Below are 26,254 nucleotides of genomic sequence, written 5' to 3'. Positions count from 1 at the left end.
CATAAAGGCAAAATAAGGGAATATTTGGGGTCGTTGGTGCACGAAAAAGGTGATTAGTCCTTATGGTGTTAGCTCTGGAGGTTTATTAGAAGTGGCTAGGTGAACTTCTCTAAACTGTTACAGTATGATGTGGGTGATGGTACTAGAGTGAAATTTTGGAAGCACGTGTGGTGTGGAAATTGTTTCCTTAAAAGATGCCTTTCTAGAACTATACAGTCTTAGCAAGGCAAGGGATTCTTTAGCGGCGGAGGTTATGGGCTGGTCTGGAGGGCAGTTGCATTGGAATTTCCATTTTCGGCGTTCACCGCAAGATTGGGAGAAAGAATCTTTTGATCGGTTCATGAACATTGTTTACCCTTCGAAAGTGTTGGGAGTTGGTCCTGATAAGGTTTGTTGGAAGCTAGCTAGGAGAAGAGGATCTGAAGTTAGTAGTTTTTATCTTTCTTTCTACCCTCATTCCCTTTCTTTCCCTTGGAGGTTGGTGTGGCAATCGAAGGTTCCTCCAAGGGTGGCTTTCTTTTCATAGTCAACTTCTTTAGGTAAGATTCTTACAACTGATAACCTTCGCAAAAGGCGTATTTTTGTTCTCGTATTGTTGTTTTTGATAGGTGTTATATGTGTAAGAGGTGTGGAGAATCGGTGGATCATCTTCTACTTCATTGTCCCTTAGCCTGTGAGTTGTGGTCGTTGGTGTTTTGTTTGCTTGGGCTGCATTGGGTTATGCCACTTAAGGTTATTGAGTTGTTTGAATCTTGGCAAGGTAACTTTGGGCGGCATCGCAATATAGATTTTTGGAGACTTGTGCCACACTGTTTGATGTGGTGTATTTGGAGGGATAGAAATGCTCGCTGTTTTGAGGGATGTGAATGTTCCTTGCTAGAGATTAAGTCCTTTTACTTGATCATTGTAATTTTGGTTCTTGATTTTTTGCCCCCACAATACATCTCCAATGTACTCGGGTTGACTATTTTTTTCTTAATAAAATTTTTTCGTTATCTATCAAAAAAAAATTGTTAAAAAATTAGATATAGGGACGGCAAGCATTTTGAATTACTTGTGCTTTTTCTTTTCTTCCTCTTCTTTTTTAGTTCAAATGTTACTTTTAATTCAAATGTTACAACAGGTGGGGGAGGGGCGCTTCAAATCCTGGATCTTCTTAGAAAGGAGACTAGCCAATGCTGCTGATCTGCAAGGCTCTTGGTAAAATACTTGTGCTTGTTCAAAATGTGTTAAGTTTCTTAACTAAGATGTGTAGCACCCATAACATTCTGCAGATATCTTGGGTATACAAAGGTGAATTCTTTCAGACTACAAACAAGTGATGCACACAGATGGACAGGGTTCATGCTCTTGAAGCATCTGGCATGACAATTCTCAAATATAAGCATCCTAAAATTATATTTTCCTAATCCACCAAGTTTTAGATTCAAATTGAAAGACTTGAACAATTTTAAAACTTAAACCATCGAACAAAACACACCAAAAATTTTAACCATTGGAAAGATCCGACATTCTGACTTCACATGAGAAATTTGTTTTGGGAGTTACCAGGACAATAGCCAAAATCCTTGACATCCATTTAGCCACTACAAACTCTGACTATTTAAGACAACCAAAATCAACAAAGTGCTTGTATAAATTCTTACATTTAATGTATGTGTGCTTGAGCATATAAGGCATCAAATATGAACAAGGGAATGAATGAAGAACCTGTTTTCTCAAGATGCCACTCAAAAAACTGAGCACATATCTGCTGAAGTTTGGCATGTTAAAAAGGATATTAAGCAAGACCCTACAAAGGCAAAGCAATAAAAAAGCAACTTCAGTACTTCACTCCCAAGATTTTGCAATATAAGCACCACACGAACACAATCTAAATCCAGTTATAGATGGGCTAAGAATAATACAGGCAGTGTAGGAAAAGCTAAAACTTACCCAGCTGATGGTAAGCTAAGAGCTTGAGTTTCACTGCTTTTGGTGAACCCTATTGAACCGTGCATAGGTTCAGATTGATAACATTCTGTGGCCCACTACAGGAAATTGAAGTAACATGTACTACCAACCCTAGAACTATTACACAGTGATTTTCGTGCAGATATCAGGTGCTGGCACTCATGTAGCAATTTGCATGAAATACATGTTCAGACTTTGCAGATAATAAATTTAAAGGTGTATTCATGTCTATTTTCATGCCCTTTATTTATCATTTTGTAAAAAGCTCATTAATTATAATACCCACTGGTGAAAAAAAAATTCTCCCCGTGTATAAGTTACTTGTCTTATGTCTTCTTGAGCAGATAATTCTAAAAAGACCAAAATATTCCTACCATAATAATATTAGAGACCAGATTATATGGAACTGATCTACAGATAAGTGCTTCATTGCATTAAAGTGTTTTTATCATTAAAAGATTTTCCATTGGCCAAATACTCAACTGACATAATCAAACTTCCAGTTCAAAATGCCATCATAATCAGCTAGAGTATATAGAATTTTGGCTGAGTAAACTAGCTATGCCGAAACCAAAAGAAGTTGCATATTAGTCTCATATATAATGGAAAATGCAATCCTATCACATGGTGTGGATGTAGATTTTGAAAACAGCAATGCTTGGCATGCTGGGAGTAATATCACATCATATTTGCTTTCATCAGAAAAGCCAGGAAAAAAGACATGACATTCTATTGTGGGGGGGGGGGGAGGAAATAAACTAGCAAATATCATTATTTCCGAAACTCTAATGGAATCAGAAAGACTAGGTTCTTTTAAAGAAGTTTACCTAATTGATCCTTTCATATAAATACATGTTGCATTCCCATATCTGTAAAATGATCAAAGCCACAACCTTACAGCTGCTGTTCAGCTTCTTTTGGGTTTGGGCAGGGGATTGACCGGTTGAGTTGGTTAGAGTTTAAAACATGACTGGGGCAGAAAAAATAAATGAAAGATAGTGTATAGCAAATCATCTATAAGTTAAACAAAGGGACGAAAAGGAAAAAAAAAATCAAAAAAAATGTCCAAACATATTACATTTCTAAACACTCTCACATATGCAGCAACCAGCATTAGCCCCAACAAACAACAGAACTGACGTTTTTACCTATGCACAGCATCAGAATCTGCCGAGTGGGCACTTGGGCTTCAAATATACATCAATAACTTGCAAGTGCTGATCATCCCTCATGCTTACTTACTAGAAGACCAAAAAATGTTCAATGGTAACAGCAATGTGAAGTCTTCCATTTTGTAAAACCAAATATTTGGAACTGATGATCAAAACACATGCATAGTTATAAATCAATAGCAACAGCAAAACTTTAATCCCAAAATTTTTGGATTGGCTATAGATCCTCAATAGACTAATTTAGGGTTGGCCACATATATTCTCCATCATATTATCCTATCCAAAATATACTCTGGCATTTCTTTTTCACTTTTTTTTATAAGTAAAATAAGTTATTAATGAAAAAGGTTTTGACTGACTCATGATGATAAGCACTCCATAACCTAAAAGAATTACAAAATTACACAAAAGAGGTATTATTTGAGACCCCACACACGTGACCAATCAAACAAAGATCGAAGTAGCAAGCTCAAAACAATTGGGACTAAGGCTTGGTTGTTGTCATTGTTAATCAATTGCATATCAAAAGAATTATTATTTTTGTTCTAAAAAGCTTCATAAGTATTTTACATTGACAATCAGAAATTTACCAATGAGTTCCTTCCAAATCCAAGCCGTCCCTCTACATCTGTCATTTCATAGGAAGTGACATAACCACCATCTCCTAATTTATTAGCAAAATGGATGCAAACTTAGTACGCAAAAAAAAAGTTACTCAACACAATTTCAATATGCAACCAAATGCGAATCTACTTACCAAGGCATATATCTCTGTACACTGTCCTAGCACCAAAATGAAAGACATCTGAGTCCGAAGTTAAACATCCATCCTGATGGTTGTTATAGTAATGATAATGATGATAACAATGTCAGTGATGTTTTATGATGAGAATATGATAGTGCATAGTATGCATCTCCGAAGACTCCTATGGAATAATTCCAACATGACTAACAATAGGTACTCACGCATAACGATTCTGAGTTTCATAATGCACACTGTGCTTCAGCTTCCTTGATCCTATATTTTAGATTAAAAAAAAAATATATATATATATATATATATATATATAGAGAGAGAGAGAGAGAGAGAGAGAGAGAGATAGTCTAGGTATCTTTGTTTACAATAGAAGAAAAAAAAAGAAGGGGGTGGGGGGGGGCTGCTAATATCTTTTCACAAAAGCATTTCCATGAATCAAAGCCCTTCTCTCCTCTTTTAAGGAAAACATATTCCCATATATTGAATGAAGGGGTGCATCATGATTTACCATAATATCATGCAAAATAAACCATACTAGACCTGAAAATTTTAGATTAGACAAGAATTATTTTTTCAAGATTGGTTAGATTAATAAGAAAAATAAATTTTTTATATTTATTTCATTCTTTTAGTTTCCATTTGTTACGCTTTTTTATTCATTAAACCCATTAAAAGATTTCATGCAAATAAATTTGAATATTCATTTATTTGACAAAAAACTAGCGAGCTCTTGCTTCTATAATCCTATATTTTTTTTAAAAAAATTACTTTAAAAGTAGTCATTACCCATCTAAGCAAGGGATGCCAAGTGTCATGCCCAAAATTTTAGCCTCTTTTATCATGCATGAAAACTCGGACCCCATATTTCTTCGTGGAGAGGTAACATTTTCAAGTTTCTATCATCTTGAGTAACCTGCCTTCATAAACCAAATGAAGTTAGTATGAAGAACTTTCCAAAAAAAAGGACCCAAAAAAAGTTTAAAAGAAAGTAAACAACAATACAACATACAGTGATTGCATTTGCATGCAAGGAATTTTTCCTCACTTCCTGAATTTAAGCGGCGTCTATAAGTTGATAACTTAATAGCAGGAATTGATCCATCTACAGGCAGCAAAGATTACTTAAAATTAAGAGATGTGGTCAAATGCCATGCTCTGAAGGCAATGACATCTTAACCGAATACATTGTTTTCATATACTTCATAGATAAGCACGAATTCATACATTAACAACTAAAGGAGCCAAATCTCATGTACATAGAATGTATACAGAGAACAGTGACGTTATAAGAGTCTCATTTTAAAAAAGAAAAATCACCAACACAAACATCTATGCAAACTATTCCAAAAAATCAAGTGCCCCATTTGTCATTCTTTGACAAAAAACCAAAAACCCAATCTTCACAATAAGTAAAGGATTAAATTAAAAACGCACATCTAGTTTTAAAAGTAAATGACAGAATTGAAGAAACCCAGAAAGGCATAAGCATATGAATTAAGTACCTGTAACAAAAACAATGGTGCAATTAACAGCAATGAAAGCTCTGAGGCGGTGAAAGAGACCTCTGAGATAAACCTTCTCTTTCATACAAGAGTGTGATTTGCTAACGTTTTGAAGTTGAACCATCCAGCAAGAGAGATCTATGCACACCCTCTTGTTCCAAAAAACCTCAAAATTCAAAATTTTAAAAACCAAACATAAATCCCAAAAGAAAAATAATCATTAGGGTCTGTTTGGTTGGCGAGAAAAAGAGAAAAGAAAAGTGGGAAACTTACTGGAGATGGTGAAGTGGTAGAGTTTTCTTGCATGATTCCAAGATATCCCACAAGTTCTTCACACCCATACTAACTACTGAGACTGAGACTGTGACTGAGAGAGGGGGAATTTTGAAAACTCTGAAGTTTTACTTATCCGTTAAAAAAATGAAAATGGCAAAGGTGATTTGTGCAGGTTCTTCTGCAACTTGTACTTCGGTCAAATACAAATTCTTCTCTTTTTAAGTTACCCACCCAAATCCAAATCCTAAACGAAATCCCATGCCATCCAAACAGACCAGAAGAAGATTGAGGACTCTTCCCCACCCACCCCATACACAATACCCACAAGAAACTAATAAAGAAAAAAGGGAAACAAAACAATAGCAGTAAAAATAGGGTTTTATCGTTTTGATACTTACCTTTAACAATATCAAAACGATTATGATACTTTAAAGAAATCTTCAATTTTTTTTTAGAAAGAAAGAAACCTTTACCAGAGAATGCAAGAGGAAGCAAAGAACGCGAGAGAGAACATCGGAGAAAGCGTGAAAATGTCCGAAAACTGTGCCTTCTATTTGTTCTAAAAATGCAACATATTATGTCCCAAAGCCAAAAAAGGGAAAACAAAATCAACTCTAGAATTCCGTAGTGTCTAAAACAGTAGTTATTCCATTTTGGGAAAAAAAGGAAACTAACAATCAGAATTTTCAGCACACATTAACATTGTTTTGATAAGTCAGCACACAGTTATTCCATTTTTTTTGATAAGTTCATTTCATGTTCAGCACACATTAACATGAAATGAACTACACCACATCTTCCATTCAGTTGCTCAATATGTTACACTTTGACCAGATTCTGATGAGGACAATTCCTGATAATGTCTTTGTTGCAATTTAAGTAATCTCAATTCCCATGCTGACTAAATCCTTGTCTTCCACCATCATATTAGCCAAGTTCCATTCTTTTGGCAGATCACAGAATAGGCATGTCTAATGCTTGCAACACATCCTTGAACTCAAAATCATGTGTTTCTTTGTTGAACCGTTCAACCAGCTTGTACCTCACATCTTTCAAATAAAAAGATTGGGTCGTTTCCAACAGCCATTTTGCCTCTGTGTCACTAATCTTGCTTGTGAACACAACATCACCACGGATCAGCACCAAGTCCTTGCTTTCTGCAAATTCATTGTAATAAGACACAGTAAAGTAAGGAGCTGATTGAGTTCCTCTTGCCTTGTAATCTTCAAGACCAGTGAAAAGTATGTGCGGCATCTGCACTGCAAGAAAAGTTCAAATAAGCATTTTAACCATATCAAATACACTGAAGATCATCTTTGTTACTGATAATAAGTTGTAGTGAGCTGTAAAAAGTTCGTTAACATGAAAAGGCACATCAATAGCCGTGGATGACTCATATGCTGCTCCCTGTCCCGTATTGAAATATTGCTTAGTAAGAGTGTAAAAACATATAACATTCTTAAAAATCTTTTGAAAGCACTAGCTAAAATAGCCTTTTACAAGATATTAAATGTATTGTTTCAAATAGTACTCCCACCAGGTTAACATAACCCTAACAGGTTACTTGAAATAGATTTTCTTGAACAAAATTGTAAAAAGAGAATAAAGAACTGGGGCTCAACCATTTCAGGAGATGACCAATCTAGTTTGGGAAAGAACTTTTGAAACAGGATAGTAATGTTGAACAGTCTTGTCAATTTAAATTTTTATTCTTTAATTGAATTAATTAGAAACATATCTCAGGGTATACATTAGAATACTAGTAAGGCAGTTGAAAAGTCTTGTCAATTGAAGACCTGAATAACAGGGCACTAGGCAATTGCAACAGGCACTTGCAGTACTCATTAGTACAAAGAAGATGAATTTAGTTATTATGGTAAGTCTTCTAAGGACCACAATAATTCTAAGTATAAAGAAAAGGGAAAATTCAGTCCAATAGGAATCCTCCAAGAAGGAGAATACCAAGTCAAATATAAACTTCATTTAGCAGTTTAATATGTGTTGCTTACAAAACGGAATGTTTTCTTCAATTCTTATTTATGTATTATGCCAAGAGCCTTTTGGCTCAATTGGATGGCACCTCCTAATGTCTATATGACATCCACAGCTTAAACCCCCCCTCCCCCAACTATCAAATTATCAAAAAATTTCTTATTTATGTATTATAATTTTTCCTTAATCCCTAATCCCTATCAGATTATTAGTGTGCATACAACATTATCAAAAAAATATCTTATTTATGTATTATACTTTTTCCTTAATGCCTAATCCCTTTCAAGATATTAGTGTGCATACAACAGCAATAGTAGGAGAAGAATGAATTGACCATCAAAAATTGTAGATTTTATTCCATTGGTTACTATAGAATGATGTAAACCCTCAAATAGATGCTTTGTATTTTTGAGTGATTCAAAGTAGATGGTTCAGTATATACCCATTACATTGATTCCAAAATCTATTGTACTTCCTTCTATATAACAATTTTAATTATTATTCTTTTAATAAGTATATAACAATTTTTATTAATAAAAAAAGACTGGGTCTCCAAAACTATTTGTGTTATGACATATCAACAGCAAATTGAAACACATTCAGCTCAAGCTTTAATAGATAATGCTTTTGTTTTGTTCTGCAACACAGACCTTGCCAATGCATTTTTCTCCTTTGAACGTTCCATTGCATACGCTTCAGCTAATGTGTAGAAAACATCAAAAGAAGATAATAGATACTTCTAATATATTAATGATCATAAAAAAAACACAAGCTTTGTTTGAGTTTGGTGGCAGCCTCTATTTGGGTTTGCACACTCGCATGTGTTACAGCTCCTGGTCAAATGTATACATGATTTGCTAGCAAATAAATACTATTACATTTCATAACTAAATAGACCAGTAGATTAGTAATTTGCACCAGCATTAAGGTTAAGGAAAATCTGATGATGTGATTAATTATCTTAATTAATATCCAGGATTATTTTTTATAAGAATTTCCAGGATTATATTACTCCACCAACAACGCTAAATGAAATTTGCTCAGCACATATACAAAGCTTAATAAAAACAGCATGTGTGATATAAAGCCAATAGTTAAAAACCAAACCTCGAGCAAACATTGTTGTGTAACCACTTCCTCTCCACAAAGGAATAACAAAATATCAGCTGCAAAAAAAGACAGAAGTATGGATAGCAAAATATGGAGAGAAGATATGCATACAGTACAAACATCAATATCTTTTTTTCTCCAATAAGTATTTAATAAAAGGTGCAAAGGGAAACAAGCATCATCTAAATGAATTACCAATCAGCTGCTCTTTGCTCCAACAAGTAATAAAGCTTTGCTTTCATAGATGCACCAATATGGCCTCTTCCCAAGTGATACTGACAAACATAACACCTCCAAAAAATAACTAAATATGTACATAAGAAAAAAAAACTATCTATAAGCTATGGTCCTAGAGTTCTATGTCACTATAATTTTGGTTCAAAATAGCAAAGGAAAATTCAATTCACTCATAAAGATTCTAGTTTCCATAGAAACCTTAACCTTCTCAAATATAGTCCCAGGCTACAGATTCTCTAAACAATCATTGTACAAAAGAACTCCTCATATGCTAATTAGTTGTCCAAGGAAATTAAGCTCATTCCATAAGACGCATTCTAAAGTTTGGCCAACAAATTTAGAAAGGCCATAAACTTGGAATGGATCATGAAAATACACTTCATTTGGCAAATGTTGACCACAATGTAGTTATGCTCACATGAAAGCAACAAGAATTGAAGAACCTTCTATAAAAGGCCTTTCCTCTCAAAAGAAGCAAAACAGTTCTTGGGGTTTCACAAAATGCATATTATTATGAGCAAAAATAAGGTAATAACATCAAAGAAGAGAGAGAGTAAACTGACAGCAGAAATCATTTATACATTCTCTTAGAAAAACCCAAAGAAGCATACACTAATTTAGATGGAAATCAACCCATGTAAAAAGCTACACCAAGTACAATCTTTTACTTCAATTTCCTTCACAACCAGATGCAGTTAATGTGGACACAGAATTTTCATGTTTCTTAGAAACAAAGAACACAAGTCAATGAGCTGAAATTTTAAAATTCACCTAATTGAGTAAAACATAGTATTAGCTTCATCAATGAAATAACAATCACTAATTTATCACACAAAATGTTGATTACTTTGCAAAAAACTTATTCACTTTAGTTAGTGGAAATAATTACATATTTTTCATTCACTCAAGCAATAATATTTATATTAATCTTAACAATTTACATTACTCTCTTTTTAATGACATGTAATATAATTGAATCTATTTCTTCGAAGATTATAACACATAATGACTAGTATACATAGACATAAAATAATTTCTTACAACATATTTCAAAACAAACCTGTAAGTAACATACCCACACATCGTACCAACTAGTTCATATATGCCTCTATGTTCTAACCTAAAACTTTAAAATTGGGTTCCTAAGATAAGGATCTAATGGGGTGATAAGGTGTAAAGTGTAAAAGATTTGAAGTAGACCCCATGAATTGAAATCACACCATTTTTCTCTTCACATGGTTACTGATCAATTAAGTTGTTGTCTATTTGAGTAAATGTGAAGTTGACCTTGACAGCATTCATAATGGCAATCTGGATCACTCTTCCTTGCATGCTTCCAATAACATGGTCAAATAAAGAAAATCTACTCTAAGACAAGAAATGCATTTTTCAAATCTCCGCCTTCCATTCTTAAGGATCTTCCCTTGCCAGACTCGCTATTTAATTGGGATTCCTTCTCCAGAGCAGCAGCTGATCATTTTTGTTTCTCATTGGTACTATTTCAATTTTCCATACATGAAAAGAACTTGCATCTTCTTTTATGTTTCAGTGTTATTAGCACACCATTTCAGAGCCTGCTTAACCGAATCTTTAACAAACTTAACAAATGAATATGCCCTTCTTGCTTTCAAGTCTCGTATCTCATTTGAACCTGAAAATCCCTTGTCACATAACTGGTCTACCACAACATACTTTTGCAACTGGATGGGAGTCACTTGTAGTGCTTGGTACCAAAGAGTCATAGCTTTGAATCTTCCTAACATTGGTCTAACTGGCACCATTCCTCCTTACATTCTCTCATTCTTAGTTTCCATCAACTTCAGTGACAATAACTTTAGTGGCCCATTGCCTGATGAACCAAGTCAATTGCATAGATTAAAAATCTCATTAATTTGCAGTACAGCAATCTTAGTGGATTTTTTCCAACATGGCTTGGAATGTTATCTAGGCTGTGAAACATACTTCTTGAAGACAATGGCTTCACAGATAGAATCCCACCTTCCCTCTCCAACATCTCAAACCTTGAGACATTGAGTCTAAGCACCAATGACATATACCAGAGGAAATTTGTTATCCTCAGTACCTGAAGATAATATACCTGGATAATAACCAGCTCATGGTTTCCATACCATCCACTATTTTCAATACCTCCTCATTGCAAAGCATCATTTCATAAATAACAGCTTAGATGATAGCCTTCCAATTGATATGTGCTATCATGTTCCATTTCTACAATGCCTTTACCTTTCTTTCAACAAGTTAGCTGGACAGATTCCTTCCCATTTATACAAGGGCAGGAAGCTTCAAATTCTATCGCTTGTCTTCAAATATGTTTACAGGAGGCATACCAAGAGAAATTGGCGATATTACCGTGCTTGAGGCTTGAAAGGTTGTCCCTCGGCCTAAATAGTTTAAAAGGTATAGTTTAAGGATAAATAATTTGGGGATTTGGGAACATAGCTACATTTGAGGGGTAGTTGGAATGTGACAATCCTACTCATTTTTTGTTTTCCCATCAAAATAATACTAAAAATTAATCTATGTTAGTTGCATCTTCTAAATTGTTCCATTTTATTTCTTTATGTCTAGCTACTCTAAAGCTGAAATTCCTGAAGAGATTGGGAACCTACTCAATTAGGAGATATTGAGATTACAAAATAATGAACTAACAGGAGTTTACGTTCTTCCATCTTCAACATATCTTCTCTGGAATATCTAATTCTCAGAAACAATGATCTATATGGTAGTCTCCCAACAGATATATGTTACCATCCTTCCGTACTCGAGGTACTTTATCTCACCAATAATAAAGTTTCTGGAACCATACCTATAAAAATCGGGAATTGCACTTCGCTACAAAAGTTGGACCTAGGTGAAAACAACTTGACAAGTAACATTTCACATTTCCTTTTGTTAAGCGATCATATAATATCATGTTAAATTGGAAGAACTCTTGATATGTTTATAACAAGTCATTCAGCCGAAAAAAAAAAGTTTATAACAAGTCAGTTTATAATTGAGGATAATGCACACATTCAACCTGCACCAATTATATGATTGTACCTGTAAGTAGTCTTGGGGTAATATGAGCCAAGATTGAGCCATTCAAGTAAAATGTTATCAGGCAGATTTATGAACCTCTGTTTTTGGATGTTAACCACTTTGGCAGGTAATATGCCAGAAGGGAAATTGGATTTCTTTCCAATTTAAGCAACTTGAAATTGAGCAACAACAAACTTACAGGCTCCATTCCTCCGACCCTCTTTAGCATTTCAACATTGGAGTCCATTTCACTGGTATCAAATCGCCTTTCAGTCAGTCTTCCTACAGATATAGGCATTTCACTTCCCATTCGTAGAGAAGTATATTTAGGAGAAAATAAAGCTTGGTGGAAATCTTTGAAGTTCTATCACTAATAATTCAAAAGTTACCATTCTAGATATTAGGGGGCAAACTTTGGTAATTAGGGACAACTCCAATTGCTCAAGTTGGGGTATAATAACTTGACTAATGAACCTTTTCCAGAATCTAGCTTTATTGATTCTCTGGTGCTTTACCCAAATTTTCTAATTAAACAAACTGCGGTACCAGCCTCTACCATGTTCATTATTCTTCCATTTCAATAGCTAAAAACTTAAAATTGCAGCTTTAAAGAAAAGAAAAAAAACACTAAAAATTACGTCTTCAAAATTCGTTTATCTTTTCCAATGTTTCCTAACCAACCAAATAGATCTATGACAATTTAACCTCAAGTCCCTAAAAAATAAAATTTCCGTCTACTTTCGCAACCTTTCTCACGAACCAAATAGAAACAGAGTGTACCAAAAAAAAAAAATCAGCTTCAAGATTCTAAGCAACCAAACAGGCTATCAGCTAAGTACAAATAAATTACATTTACTTTCCCACACTTTCTAGTGGCTCTGATAATAATCACATTCCTTTTGCAAGCAAGGTCAGCAAATATGCACACAAATAAACATACACCTATAGTACCTAAATTGATAGTACATTTCATCAGCCAAGAATTCATCTCAAATTCAATTCGCTCTCACTTCTACAATTCCACAAAGCTAGTCAATCACACAAAGCGATCAAAAAAATTCATGCAATAAACCAAAAAAAAAAAACCCATTTAAAAAAAATACAAGAAAATCACATGAACTAAGATTCATAGGCAGAAAGAATAGAATAAAAAAATTGGGAGTTTTTGTGAGACATTACATCATCCCAGGCGGAAGCAATGTCCTGAGGCGAGCGATCCTTCACTCTCTGAATATCCATAACAGAGTGTAATGGCGAGAACCCAGTGGCAAAGCTTGAAGTTCTACAAAAACCAAGCGAACCCCATCTCACGAAATCGCCAGGGATCACTCTCTAACTCTGTTGCAGTTTTTGAAGTTGAAGATTTGGTTGTGAAGACAAAATGACGTCGTTTTGAGTGTTTTTTTTAATAAAACAAAAACTGATATAAAACGACGTCGTTTGTCTTAATTTGGTTCTCACTCAAGTGTGAAGGCTCCTGATGCTGGATCAAAGTAAGAAGCGTGCCAGTGGGATGATCAAAGTTTTTCCACAACCTTCTTCCATTGATGTTTGAGACTTGGGGTCGTTTGGATTAAGCCTATTTTGTTGAAAACTGAAAACTAAAAACTAAAAACACTGTAGCAAATAATTGAAAAACGTGGGTTAATTATTTTTAGTCTGAGCATTGTAGCTCAGCTGAAAACGCGTTTTTACTTTTTTTTTTTTTCCTTCTATTAACTCCTCAGTCCTCACCTACACTACCTAACGCCTGTGTCTTCGAGAATAGAGTTCCACGCCCGCCAGAGAAAGGAAGAGAGGAAGAACTACATCGGTCCGACGTCGGCGAAGAGCTCAGAATGTAAATCCATGAGGAAAACAATCCAGTCTGACGTCGGCGAAGATCGGGTCCCTCGGTGGTGGTGGATGGGTTTGATCGGCGGTGGGTTTGATGGGTTTTCTGGGTAGATCCGTTTGATCGGTTGTGTTTGCTGGGTTTGACCGGTTTGATGGGTTTGATTTTTTTTTTTTCACATGGGTTTGATTTTTTTTCACATGGGTTTGATTCATATGGTTTTGGTTTCACTATTTTGATCTTCTGTTTTGATGGATTTGCTGGGTTCGATGAATTCTGGGTTTGATCGTTGACGAACACGAAGAATAGGTTTGCTGGGTTCATCATGTTCTGGGTTTGAGAATGGGTTTGCTAGGTTTGATCGATGAAGAGCACGAAGAATGGGTTTGCTGGGTTGATCATGTTTTGGGTTTGAGAATGGGTTTGTTGGGTTCGATGAAGTTCTGGGTTTGATCGGTGAAGAACACTAAGAACGAGTTTGCTGGGTTCATCATGTTCTGAGTTTAAGAATGGGTTTGCTGGGTTTCGATGAAGTTTTGGGTTTGATCGTTGAAGAACACGAAGAACAGTGAGTTGAAGGAAAAAAACGCTACGCGTTTTCAGCTCAGTCTTGTGTTTAATTGGAAGCTACTGTAGCAATGGGTACCACGGATATAAAAATGCCAGACTCAAAATGCTCTGTTTAGACGCTATCCAAACGCCACCTTGATCATCAACTTTCCTAGCTAGGTGGTCAAGGGTACTTATGAACATGTTAAAATCACATGTAGTCTTTGATAATCGCAGTGTCAAACACAAGCCCTTATTTAAGAATCATTTTGCTAAGCCATAGCCTTAAAATTGAATTTACCAATTGTTGTAAACAACCAGCTACAAAAATCCTGCTCTACAACCTGTTTGACTGAGGGACTGAAATGCATGCAATAGGACGAGAGCATGAAAAAGTAGAAGATTGGAAAAGAGTTTTTCCCTCTTTTTATTTATTTATTTTTTTTAGAGAATTTCAACCTATGGCGTTCTCCTGATAATAACTCTTTACTATCAGACCAAAACACCAATCAGTTTTTAGTGTAGGCGGGAATTAAACCCCAAATCTCTTATACAACCATCAAAGGCTTTACTAGCTGGACTAATTGGAATGATAAGTTAATGAATAATAATCATAACCTAAAAATTAAAACTAGGCTAAAAAATTAATGAGTTTTGTAGGGAAAAGTAATGAATAATTTCATTCCAAATTTTATAGATTTGATAAATTTCAAATTAAAATGTTACCAAAAATGATAACCTTGGGAGATTTAAAAAATATAGTAGTTGAGAATTTGAAAAATATAGTTACTAGAAATGAATAAATGAAAAAATTTTACAAAATAAAAAAAAAATTACCTAGTACTTGATTTCTTGAAAGTAACGTACCATATAAAATGAAAAAGAAAAAGAAAATAAAGATAAATCACTCCCCTGTTCACAATCTAAATACTAATTAGTATCTTAAATATTTATAATCTAATTAATATAAAATTTACAAAAGAAAAAAAATTACTTAGTACTTGATTTCTTGAAAGTAAAGCACCATAAAAAAAGAAAAAAAAAGATAAAGATAAATCACTCCATAGTTCACAATCTAAATACTAATTACCATATTAAATATTTATAATCTATTTAATAATATAAAATTTACAAAAGAAAAAAAAGTGGAAAAAAATTTACCTAATACTTGATTTTTTAAAAGTAAAGTACCATACAAAAACCAAACAAAAACCAAAGAGTTTAGAATTAATGAACATAATTTTTTTTTTAAATATGGACAATTTACATTTTCTAACTAATAATATTCTTACAAGACTTTTTAAAGAGATAAAAAATATAAGAATGACTATCAATAATATTTAAATTATATTTTTAAGAATTATACTATGCATTTTAATGTATATATTTTAAGTATATTCATGAATATGCATGAGGTTACAAGCTAGTTAACATTAATAAGATAAATTTTTTCTTTGTGTGGATAATGATAAGGGAATAGAGTTCATCATGTACTTTTTTTTTAATGATAAGTTTTAAATTTGAAGTATGAGAATTCTTGTGATAAAGATAAGCTCCTTAATTTAAGAGATAAAAGAGTTTGGATAAATATGTGGAGTCTATTGTTTTTAATTTATTTACAACTATGTTATTAAACACATTTTCTGTATCTTGAAAATACCTCTTAGCCGTTTTCAAAATCCTGTTCTAAACTAGGAAAATAAGATACAATTTTTTTAAACCTGTATTTAGAAAATATTAGCTAAACAATAAATTCAAGTGTGGGGCTCACTATTTTATAGATTGCAAATATATATATATATATATATATATTTAAATACTCTTACTTCCCAGATTAAATTTAATCATGTGTTTGTATTTATTAATAAACTGCATTGTTGAATTTAATTATCATTAAAAAAGATAACACTATATTTATTATTTATCATATTAGTCCATGTAACTCAATGGTTGAATTCAATTATATAACCTAAGATAAAGCACTTAAGGATTTGTACTATAGTTTTGTCAATTTCAAAATTATAGGTTTTTTACCACCGCACACCCTTAGTGCCATGGTCACTTCACAAGTATAAGTACTTGTGGGGTGTGGAGGGGGCAAGGGTCGGGGTTTAAGTCTCTATGAGGGAGTTTCACTCACATATACACTTAGATTAGACTAGAATAAAATTATATCTTATATATATTAAAAAAAAAGTCTTTTTTTTTGCCCTAACTTGGGTGTTCAGAGCTTTTCAAGCAACTAATTATTTATTTTTTCAAAATTATAAATGACTAAGGTTACATATGTATGAAAAACTACTGAAAATCTCACACGCACTTACATAAAAATAGAACCTTCCACTCAACTCACTTTATCAAATTCTTACTCTTTTTTTTTTTTTTCCTAAAAAAACATAATTTAAAATATTGTTTTAAGTATAAATAATACAATAAATATTTTTTTTTCTCACTACACTACAAATTACACTTTCTAATTTTGTCCAAATAATTCATTGTTATAAATATATAAACATTTACAGCACATTTTAACAGAAAGGGACAGAAAGACCACATTGAACATAGAAGTAAAGAAAGTGATAGGATTTAAATGAATTAGTGAGAAGTTGTAGAATTTTACTTTATTTTTTTAGAAGAAAGAAGTTGTAGAAATTAATTCAATTTTGATTAAATTTTTTTTTTATTTCTTGGAAAAAATGGTAAGTGAAATTTTGAGTAAAATTAATGGGTATAATTTTTAATTTAACATTAAAAAAAATTTAAAAGGCCTTTTGAGTTCAATAAAAATGAAAAATCAAAAGATAAATAGTTTGTAACTTTAGTACTTTTCTAAACCAATTCAAATTTCAAAACATCATGAAGTGTGATAAGAAAAAAAGTTATATGATTGAATTTTAAAAGCTAAGTATTATTTAAAAATTAATTTCTAAAAAAGAAAAGAAAAAACAGTAGAAGACGACAAAACCAGCAAAAGCAAGCCTCAGTGGCCGGGATTCCGATCCCCACGTCACCTTCCGTCGCCGGAATATCGTCGATCTCCGACCGGTTGGTAATTTCTCCTGCACTTTCAAGAGATTGCATTGTTGGGGTTAGGGTTAGGGTTTTTTAGGCCCCATTTTTATATATAATCCAAATTGTTGATTGTTAATCACGTAATTGAACTTTAGTTGTGATTATCTTCTGATTTTTATTTGTAGAATTGAAATTAAGAATTGGGGATTTTTGGAGTTACCAAAATTCCAATTTCCTTGTATGATGAAATTATTTCTGTAACTGTAATATATATATGACTTAACTTTAGCTTATGAGAATCATTTGTACAATAAAGATCATAAAAAAGGCTTACTATTTGTACAATTTGTTCATTCTCTAGTTTCTGAGGCTTCTGATAAAGGAACTACTATTACTTCTATTTGCTGCATTTTGGGGTTTTTTTGTGTGTGTGTGTATGTGTGTGTGTGTGTGAAATTCAACGGTTAGGAGGATTTGAATCTGGGTTTTTCTTATAAAAGGCTATTGGTAGGGTCTTCACATTTTTATACCGTGATTTGCTTTGTTCCCTTGTTCGTTCATGTTGTGTCATGTCATGCCCCCTTGAGATATATGGCAGAAAGGCAGGGACATTGCTTGTTTTTATTCTTGGCACTTGTTGTGTATTGCAGTTCCTAAAACCAGAATGGCAGCCTCTAAGGCTAAGGAGAAATCCTTTGTTCCAGTTTCAGACAAGCTGTCTATTCCCGAAAATTTAGACTGCATTATTGATGTGAAGTTGCAGAGGCCATTGAAGAGATTGCTCTTTGGTCGTCGCAAGTTTGAGCCCACTTCTTCTCGTGCTTCAAAGAAACCTAGAACAACCATGGGGGATGATGGTAAAGATGGTCCACTAATAGACGAGGATTACAACAATTTCTTGTTTGCCTTAAGTAAGTACAGTGAAGAACAATCCTGGTCTTTTGAAGGAAAAGAAGATGATGATGGTGATAATGATTTTGATCCACAATACAAGATGTTCACTTATAATTTGAGGGAAGATGGGAAGTCTTTTGAAGAAAAACAAGATGATGATGTCGATAATGATTTAGATCCACAATACAAGATGTTTTTGGATAATTTGAGGGTAGATGGGAATTCTTATATACTGGAAATCTCTGGAAAGGGTGTGATCCCTGTTTATAAAAAGTACGAAGGGGAGGACAATGCACTGTCTAATGGGAATGGGATCAATTGGGCCACTCTAAAAGAAAATAATAAGAGTAACTTGACAACTCCAAGAGGAGCAGTAGATAGGAGGAACTTGGCAATTCCAAGAGAAGAAGATATGATATTCTCAACGATTCCAAGTAAAGAAGATGGGAGGAATTCATTGACTTCAAGAAAAGAAGATTGGAGGAATTCTGTGAAGAGAGGAGAACCGAAAAGTCCAGAAGTTCCACATACTAAACCAAAGATTTTGAAGGCGATAAAGATGGAGAATTTAGAACCTGCAAATCAGTTTTCTAATGGGATGGGTGAGGGTTCCAGTTTAAATTCTGAAAGTTATCAGTTGTTCTTGAATCGTCAGAAATTAGATGACATTGCTGCGGATATTTTGGCCAAAAGGGGGAAACGATTGAAAGCTCAAAACGTTGGCGGTGAAACTTCACTTCATGCCACAAAGTTTGAAGCAAACTCAGTTGTACGTACCTAGTTTGGCTACTTGTCATAATTTTCCTTGTTTGCATATGATTTTAGCATAACAATGCTAAAAAAGAAGAAGAAGAAGAAAGGTTTTTGTATATGTATTTGCAATAGATTTTATGTATGAAATTAACTTATATTGGGTTGCATGTCACTAGGTGAAACTTGAGGATGATGCTTATGAAACTTTAGCTGATACGGAAAAGCTTGCTGTTACAAATAAGTTGCTAATGAACTCAGCTGTATGTATCTAACTTCACAACAACTTTGCTTTCTTTTTGTATATGAATTTTGTACCCTATTGGCTCATTATCTATCGATTTTATGTTGTTTGAAATTTTCTTGTATTGCTCTTTGTATCATTGAGAAGGATGTACACCACCAGTGGCATGCTAAGAGAACTATTGGAAGAGGTAATTCTCAGTTTAAGGAGAAACTGATGGAAATTCTTAGAATGCCTTACAACCAGAAGGAGTATGAGGTACTCTTCCATGAATTTTCTTATCGCAAACCAATGCAACGCCATAGAGACTTGCGTGGCAGGATAAAAGTATATGATGTAGGTCGTCTCGGAAAATCATATCGAGATCACTATTCTGGTAAGTTAGATATGGATTTAATAGCTGCTTTTATTTTTGACTTTTTGATTTATCTTTCTTTGAATGATTCTGGCTGCGATGATTAACATATAAAACACATTCTAACACATTGTTTGTTGCATTTTAATCAAACAAAACGGGCATAATAATCTTTGTAAATTGCCCAAGATGGGAGGCGTAGGATAATTCAAAACACTTTGCCCTCCTAAAAGCGTTTTGGAAGATTACAATGTTTATTTTGTTTCATTAATGTGTGTCATTTTGCAAAATTTCATTTATTGCTTGACAGATGGACTACATTTTTTACTACATTTTTTGCATGCTATATCACATGATTCCAATTACGATTGCAAATAGGATTGAAGTAGCTGACCCCTCCCCCTTTTTGGACACAATTTTCCTCCAAACAGGTTTAGAGGAAATTTCCTCTAACTCATTACGTGGCAACTCAAATCAACATCCATGAATATTTTTAATCTCATGGCCTATTTCATAGAATGTGATTAGAATGATCTTATCAGAATTTAACTTTGTCTGAATTTTTTTTTAATCGCTTGAACATAAACCTAGCCCATCATTTAGTTCTGGGATTAGTGGCCTACCATGTTCCATTTCTCACTTTGTTTACCACATTGATCCCTGATATAGATAATTCTTTTGTAAAGCTGCTGGTGAGAGTGAGAGTGTGAGACAGCTATCTTTGACTTAATTGCTCTTTTGTCAAGATCCATCAATTTTCCATTATGATTGTTTAGCAATAGCCTATATGTACGTGAGATCTTTTAATGCCTAATATTGGTTTGGCTATTTTCTAATTCCATTTATTTCAATTAATTGCAGCGTTCTTGAAAATTTATGAGAATTATGTCAGATATTGTTTTCATTTTTTCCTTTCTCTGTTTATGATCTTGATCATTGATCCTTGTTATTTTGAATCATTTGATGCAATGCTATCTTTTGCAATTTTAGTGAGGACTGCAATTCCAAGTATGACCAAAGGACAGAATCTGTATTGCTGAGTGAATCTCATTTTATTCTATTTGCTTTTCTATGATTGCTGAGTGAATCTCAAATTATTCTATTTGCTTTTCTATGTGTTTGTTTCCTTAATTTTGTAATTGTGCTTAATGTTTACAAACTTACATAATGCTCATATGTGTGGATCTTGATTCAATGAAATATTTGTACAGTTTGAAATGAAATATACTGTTGAATGTTTTATGAATTGGTTTATGATGTTGCAGATCTTGCTGAAATGATAAATTTAGTACATCATGATCTTCCTAAAGTTTTGAATCTTCTACGTGGATTTTTCTATTGGTTAACGGTGAGAACGTTTAGTTTTTGCAAATTTCTCATATTTGTTGAATTCTTCTAGATCTTATGCTGCTACTTTGATATTTTTCAGAATAGTTTAAACAACCAAACAGAGATTATCATTTCACATCAATTATTCAGGACTAAATAACATGAACTTGAACTTCACGCCCTGTTATCTTATTCTTCTATAAAAGTTTGTTTACCCCACCTCAATCCCTCTCATTTCCCCTTCATATTTCGAGGTAGGTGACTAGGAGCTTTGATATTAGGATTGTGAGCTAATCAGGGTTTAAAAAGGTTCAAGTAAACTTCTTAATGTTTGATCTTATGGTTTAATGCAAAGAATGCATGAAATTGGCTGAAATTTTCAGCATATATACGAATGGAGTGATTAAAATAAGGTAGACTGCTCTATGAAGATAAAATGATAGGTGTGAGTATTTTGTAATTGACTCTAAACTGAGACTCTTCTTTTTTGTCCTGAACGATACCAAAAAGTAAATTGTAGTAGTAATAATAGACTGCTATAAGATTAGCTATGGTCTATGGTGTTGAATGTTTAATTATTGACAAGAAGCACCATATTCACAAAATTAGTGTAGTTGAAATGAGAGTTTCAAAATGGATAAATAGAAAGACAAAGAAACATAGGATTTGAAATGAGCTTGAGATGGTTTGGTCATGTGCAGAAGAGAGCAAATAATGCACCAATGAGGAAGAGTGGGTTGATTCAAGTAGAGGGAACAAAAAAGATTGAAGAAGACCTAAAATAACATTAGTAGTAAAAATGAACATGTCAATTAAGAAGGTGACAATGGGTATTATTTTGGATAGGATAGAATAGCGGAAAAGAATACATGTGGCATACCCTACCTAGTTTGTTGAGGATTTATAGCCGATCCCAAAGTTTTGGGACCAAAGTTTGGTAGATTTTGCTGCTGCTGTTGTTGTTTGTACTACACATATATAGTTTATACTAGTGCATTTCGATTATCTCTTGTACACACTTAGGGTCCGATGATATCAGACAAGTTGTGGATTCAATGTAAAGGCTTTGCCCAAAATTGCATTTACATGAAGAAAATTGATATTCAAGATTTGAAGTTTGTAGATAGTAGTACCTTGCTATTGCATCACTCAGATCTTGCTAACCATAATTATAAGTTAATGGTTGGACTCTCTTGGCTCTCCTCGTATTGGACCTTGCCCATAAATTGATGACAGTCTTCATTTTCTTTTCCACTATTCTGGGAAAATATTCCAAGGCTCTCCCCACCCCTGGCTGCACCTGCTGGTGGTGTAGCTGAATCTTTTTCTGTTACCTGCTCTTTTATGTTTTAGAGTATGCTTTCCATTGTCACCCAAACTTGATGAATTCCAGTGAATACCCTTTTATTTTGAGAGCGTTACTTCTATTGAGAATGATAATATTAAATTATGTCCCTCAATGATATTGAATTATGCCAATTAGCTGTAGCTTAAATGACACCTCATTCCCTTGTAAGATTAAGGTGAAGGATGAGGCTATGGGTTCAAGATTTACTGAATGTGTGTACAACTTACCATTTTAAAAAAATGATTGATAATCCAACTCATCAAATCCCTCTAATTAAATTGTGTCTTCACACTTTCTTTCCTCCTTTTGAACCTTTTCTTTTCTCCTTTTTTGGTTGGTTCCTTCTTTTTTTTTTTTTGATAAGTAACAAAAAATTTTTTTAGGGAAAAAAAAAAAAAAACTAGTACACCAAGAGAGAAGTACAGTCAATTCTAAAAAAAAAATGGTCAGTTCCTTCTTTAGATCATCTAGATGGCATTTATTCTAGAATCTCTTTCTGTTGGCAACAAAAGATTTTTCCTGATAGAGAACCATGTTTATCACCTAAAGTGGCTAATACACAGGCATCATTTTGATCGAAATTATCACTTCTGATAACAACTAAGCATAATGTGCCTCTCGGCACCCTAAGTTTGGGGCAGCAATTGGTCCTGTAATAACTGGTTGGGTGGGGATCAAAAGGTAGTTGTTTTTTGATTACGCACTAAAGATTCAGCTCCTTATTCAACCTGTTTTATACTTAGTATATGACGTTTTGTTTCAACTTTTTCATGTTGGTAATTTCACCTAAAAATATAATTAAGCTAAGAAAAAGTGGTCAATGCGCTGATTGAAACGGCTCCAAACACATTGAAGGCTTGGTGTTCTTTGCTTTAAGTATGCTTCACTTAGAGCGTAGCCTGCACCTCACAATTGTTTGTATTACCATTACACTATTCCCTTCAACGAAATTCAGCCCATTGGAATGATAGTTTTTGAAACAGTCTGATTCATTGAACTTTGTTATTTGTTTTACTTGTTTATCAAAGTGTTAAGGCAAAAGCTATTTCAACAATGTAATTGAAATTCTAAGCAACTTTTCAATGTTTCTAGACTCTGTTCTAATTAGTGCGTTTCTTTTTATGTCACCTACTGCTGACTAATGCTTATTGATGATATATGTTGTACCAGAATTTGTCACATCAAGGAGCATTCGAGCCTTGGTTGGATTCTTCATATTTGGATATAGTACCACAAGGCACCACCTCTGGTTAGATGAGTTCTTTTTATAGTCACAACAAAATTTTACAACATTTCACAACAAGTTGAGTTGTCAGCCCACCATAAGTCAAAATAAAAGAAAATAATATTACACTTTGGACCCACCTCAACTCAAAACAAGGTTGTGAAAATGTTGTGATATTTTGTTGTATCCATAGACTTCTCTCCCAAATAGATAGTGTAACTAATGGACATGCAAAGATTACTGCAGTTATATCATGTGTGATACATGATTAAGGATTTTGTGTTCTTAAAATGTGGCAGATACTTGAGAGACAGAATTGGTTTGGATAGTTGTGAATAATGCATTTAGTTGATCACTCGTAGGAACATATCAGGTTTGTTTGTTTGTTTTGTTTTGGTTTTGTATATAAATCTTCATATTATATGTCAGAACTTGAAGTATTACTTCTTTTTTCCTTCCAGTGATTGAATCTTTGCATATTGTATATCTTCTGAAGTTTTAGACTTTTAGTCATCTTTGTCATTCGTGTCAGGTTAATTCCCAACCACAGTAGCTTATTAGCTTTTCCTGCAACACTAATCCTTATTCTTAAAGAGGAAAACGGGGTCTCACTTGTCCTAAATTGAGGAAAGAAAATTTGACACAATCTTGAGATGCAGTATAGGCACATATCTAAGTGCTGTTTACTTGCAATTAGTTGAAGTAGACTCATTCATTTAAGAGGTGTTATTTAAACAATCCACCAACGTATGAACTGAGGAGTCATCTCTTAAGCTTTGTATTAAAGATGCTTCTGGGACTAAACACTGTACTTGGTACTACCATACATGCACACAAAAAAGTAAAATCTTTATTATTATTATTATTATCAAAGGCTTTTTTTCTCGAGTTAAAAATCTATTTTATTTAATTATTAAATTGCTGTTAACTTACCTCTCACTTTCTCAAAGGTTATTTATTTGTATTTTTACTTTGGACAATTTTTACTTGTTCTAAGTGCTATCCTTTTGATGGGTTGTAGTTGGCTCTAATGATAAAGTTTCTTGTCATTAAATAAGAGATTTCGAGTTTGATCCTTGCCTACATTAAAAACCAACAAGTGTCTTGATTTGATTACAAAGAACAATCATTATGGAGTGGATGCCTTATGTTTGAAATATTATCTTATCTATGTATATTAAAAAGAAATGTTTTATCATTTTGTATCGAACGAGTACTTTTTTGACAAATCAAAAAAGTTTCCAAACTTACTTATGATAATATGATAATAGAATATTATTAATATTATTATTATTATTAAACCAAGTTTTCCATGCATTTGCACAAAAACGCTTTAGTTTACCCTTAACTCTAGAGCTTTTTTCTTAAATCTTTTTTCCACAATTAATGAGATGACAAGTTGTAAATAGTAGACAATAAAGTAGTGTTAGTGGTGAGCCCAAATATGAATAAATAACAACTTGACAACCCAATAATTATGAAATTTATTGTAAAGAATATTGTGTATATAGAATTTCTTTTTTTGAAATAAGTTTACGTGGAAAACTAATGGAATTTGGTAGTAAATAATGCTTTCAAGTTTTTTTGGTTTGAAAAGTGAAATTGGGAACTCAATAGGTGAAAAGTGAAAATGGGAAACTCAATAGATTGCTCTCATTTTATTTATTTTATTTTATTGGGGATAAATTTGATAGTTATAAGTTATAACATGAAAGAGAGAATTTGAACTCTGAACTTTTTCGTAAAAAACACTAAACAAGATCAGTTAAGTTACAAAACTCTTGATCATTTCATTTAATTAATCTATTTTATGAACTCTAGTATTTCAAAGTCGTCTACTAATATAACTATATTAGGTTGGATACAATGCTTTCCCATGAAAAAGCCAAATTGAAAGAGCCATGCTATGATCGAAAAAAGAAAAAGTCGTATAAGTTCTCATAGGATTGACTAATTTATACCATATCATTCAAATCAACTCTAAATTAATAGATTAATAGATAAGTACTCATCGTAAATTATGAGGACAATTGTATAAACTCTTAAAATATCCAACTTAAATGTTTTTGAGGTACAATTTTTTACATGTCACATGTCTCAATCCTATTTAATCTTATTTACCCACATACCAAAAAATACCTAAATATTCTCCACAAATTATTTTGAACCTTCACAAATATTTCTTATCTTATTACCAAATTGGGCCACAAAAATAAATTATTACCATAAGACCCAGAAATCACAAATTTTGTCCTATTTTACCGTTGCTTGGAAAAACCTAAAACAACACTATAGCCCCAATACATACATCCCATTTTATGCAAACCCATGCCTAAAGAACCATAACAATATTTATCAAATTCCAAGCTAGCTACTTGGCAATATCTATCAAAACACAAGACGATTACTGTTTGGCAACATCAAAAGCCCAATACAATTACAATTTGACAGCATCAAAGCCCAAGGTTGTAAATACCTGGCAAACCAACATTTTAAGGCCCAAGACTATGACTGCTTGACACAATTATTTCAAAGCCCAATATTATATAGCAAATATTATCATATTATTTTAAAAGCTCAAGACTAGTAATGCTTGGTAAATCATAATTATTTCAAAAGCTTAAGACTAACAATACTTGGCAAAATACTATGATTATCAAATATGAATGTTTT

The 26,254-nt window shown here is 33.2% G+C and overlaps 1 protein-coding gene and 1 pseudogene across 1 annotated transcript; one reads left to right on the top strand and one right to left on the bottom strand.

The window, feature by feature from the left end:
- Nucleotides 1–6,223: 6,223 nt before the first annotated feature.
- LOC142613506 (uncharacterized) lies at nucleotides 6,224–13,891 on the bottom strand (annotated as a pseudogene).
- Nucleotides 13,892–17,360: 3,469 nt separating this feature from the next.
- LOC142614048 (uncharacterized) lies at nucleotides 17,361–24,053 on the top strand. Its single transcript, XM_075786577.1, has 6 exons — nucleotides 17,361–17,469; nucleotides 18,087–19,099; nucleotides 19,260–19,343; nucleotides 19,472–19,700; nucleotides 20,945–21,027; nucleotides 23,527–24,053. The coding sequence occupies exons 2-6, from the start codon at nucleotides 18,101–18,103 to the stop codon at nucleotides 23,608–23,610; spliced, it is 1,479 nt and encodes a 492-aa protein (XP_075642692.1). The 5' UTR covers nucleotides 17,361–17,469; nucleotides 18,087–18,100; the 3' UTR covers nucleotides 23,611–24,053.
- The last annotated feature ends 2,201 nt before the right edge of the window (nucleotides 24,054–26,254 follow it).

The sequence above is a fragment of the Castanea sativa genome, chromosome 10, assembly GCF_040712315.1.
Source record: "Castanea sativa cultivar Marrone di Chiusa Pesio chromosome 10, ASM4071231v1".
Classification (NCBI taxonomy): Eukaryota; Viridiplantae; Streptophyta; class Magnoliopsida; order Fagales; family Fagaceae; genus Castanea; species Castanea sativa.
Note: the sequence above shows the minus strand (reverse complement) of the source record. Positions and strands in the feature narration are given on the sequence as shown.

Bases quoted from the DNA above. Each gene is read 5' to 3' on its own strand.
- LOC142614048 (XM_075786577.1), top strand. From the start codon at position 18,101: ATGGCAGCCTCTAAGGCTAAGGAGAAATCCTTTGTTCCAGTTTCAGAC. The intron at 19,100-19,259 runs GTACGTACCTAG...GCATGTCACTAG, and splicing joins AGTTTGAAGCAAACTCAGTT to GTGAAACTTGAGGATGATGC. The intron at 19,344-19,471 runs GTATGTATCTAA...ATCATTGAGAAG, and splicing joins AGTTGCTAATGAACTCAGCT to GATGTACACCACCAGTGGCA.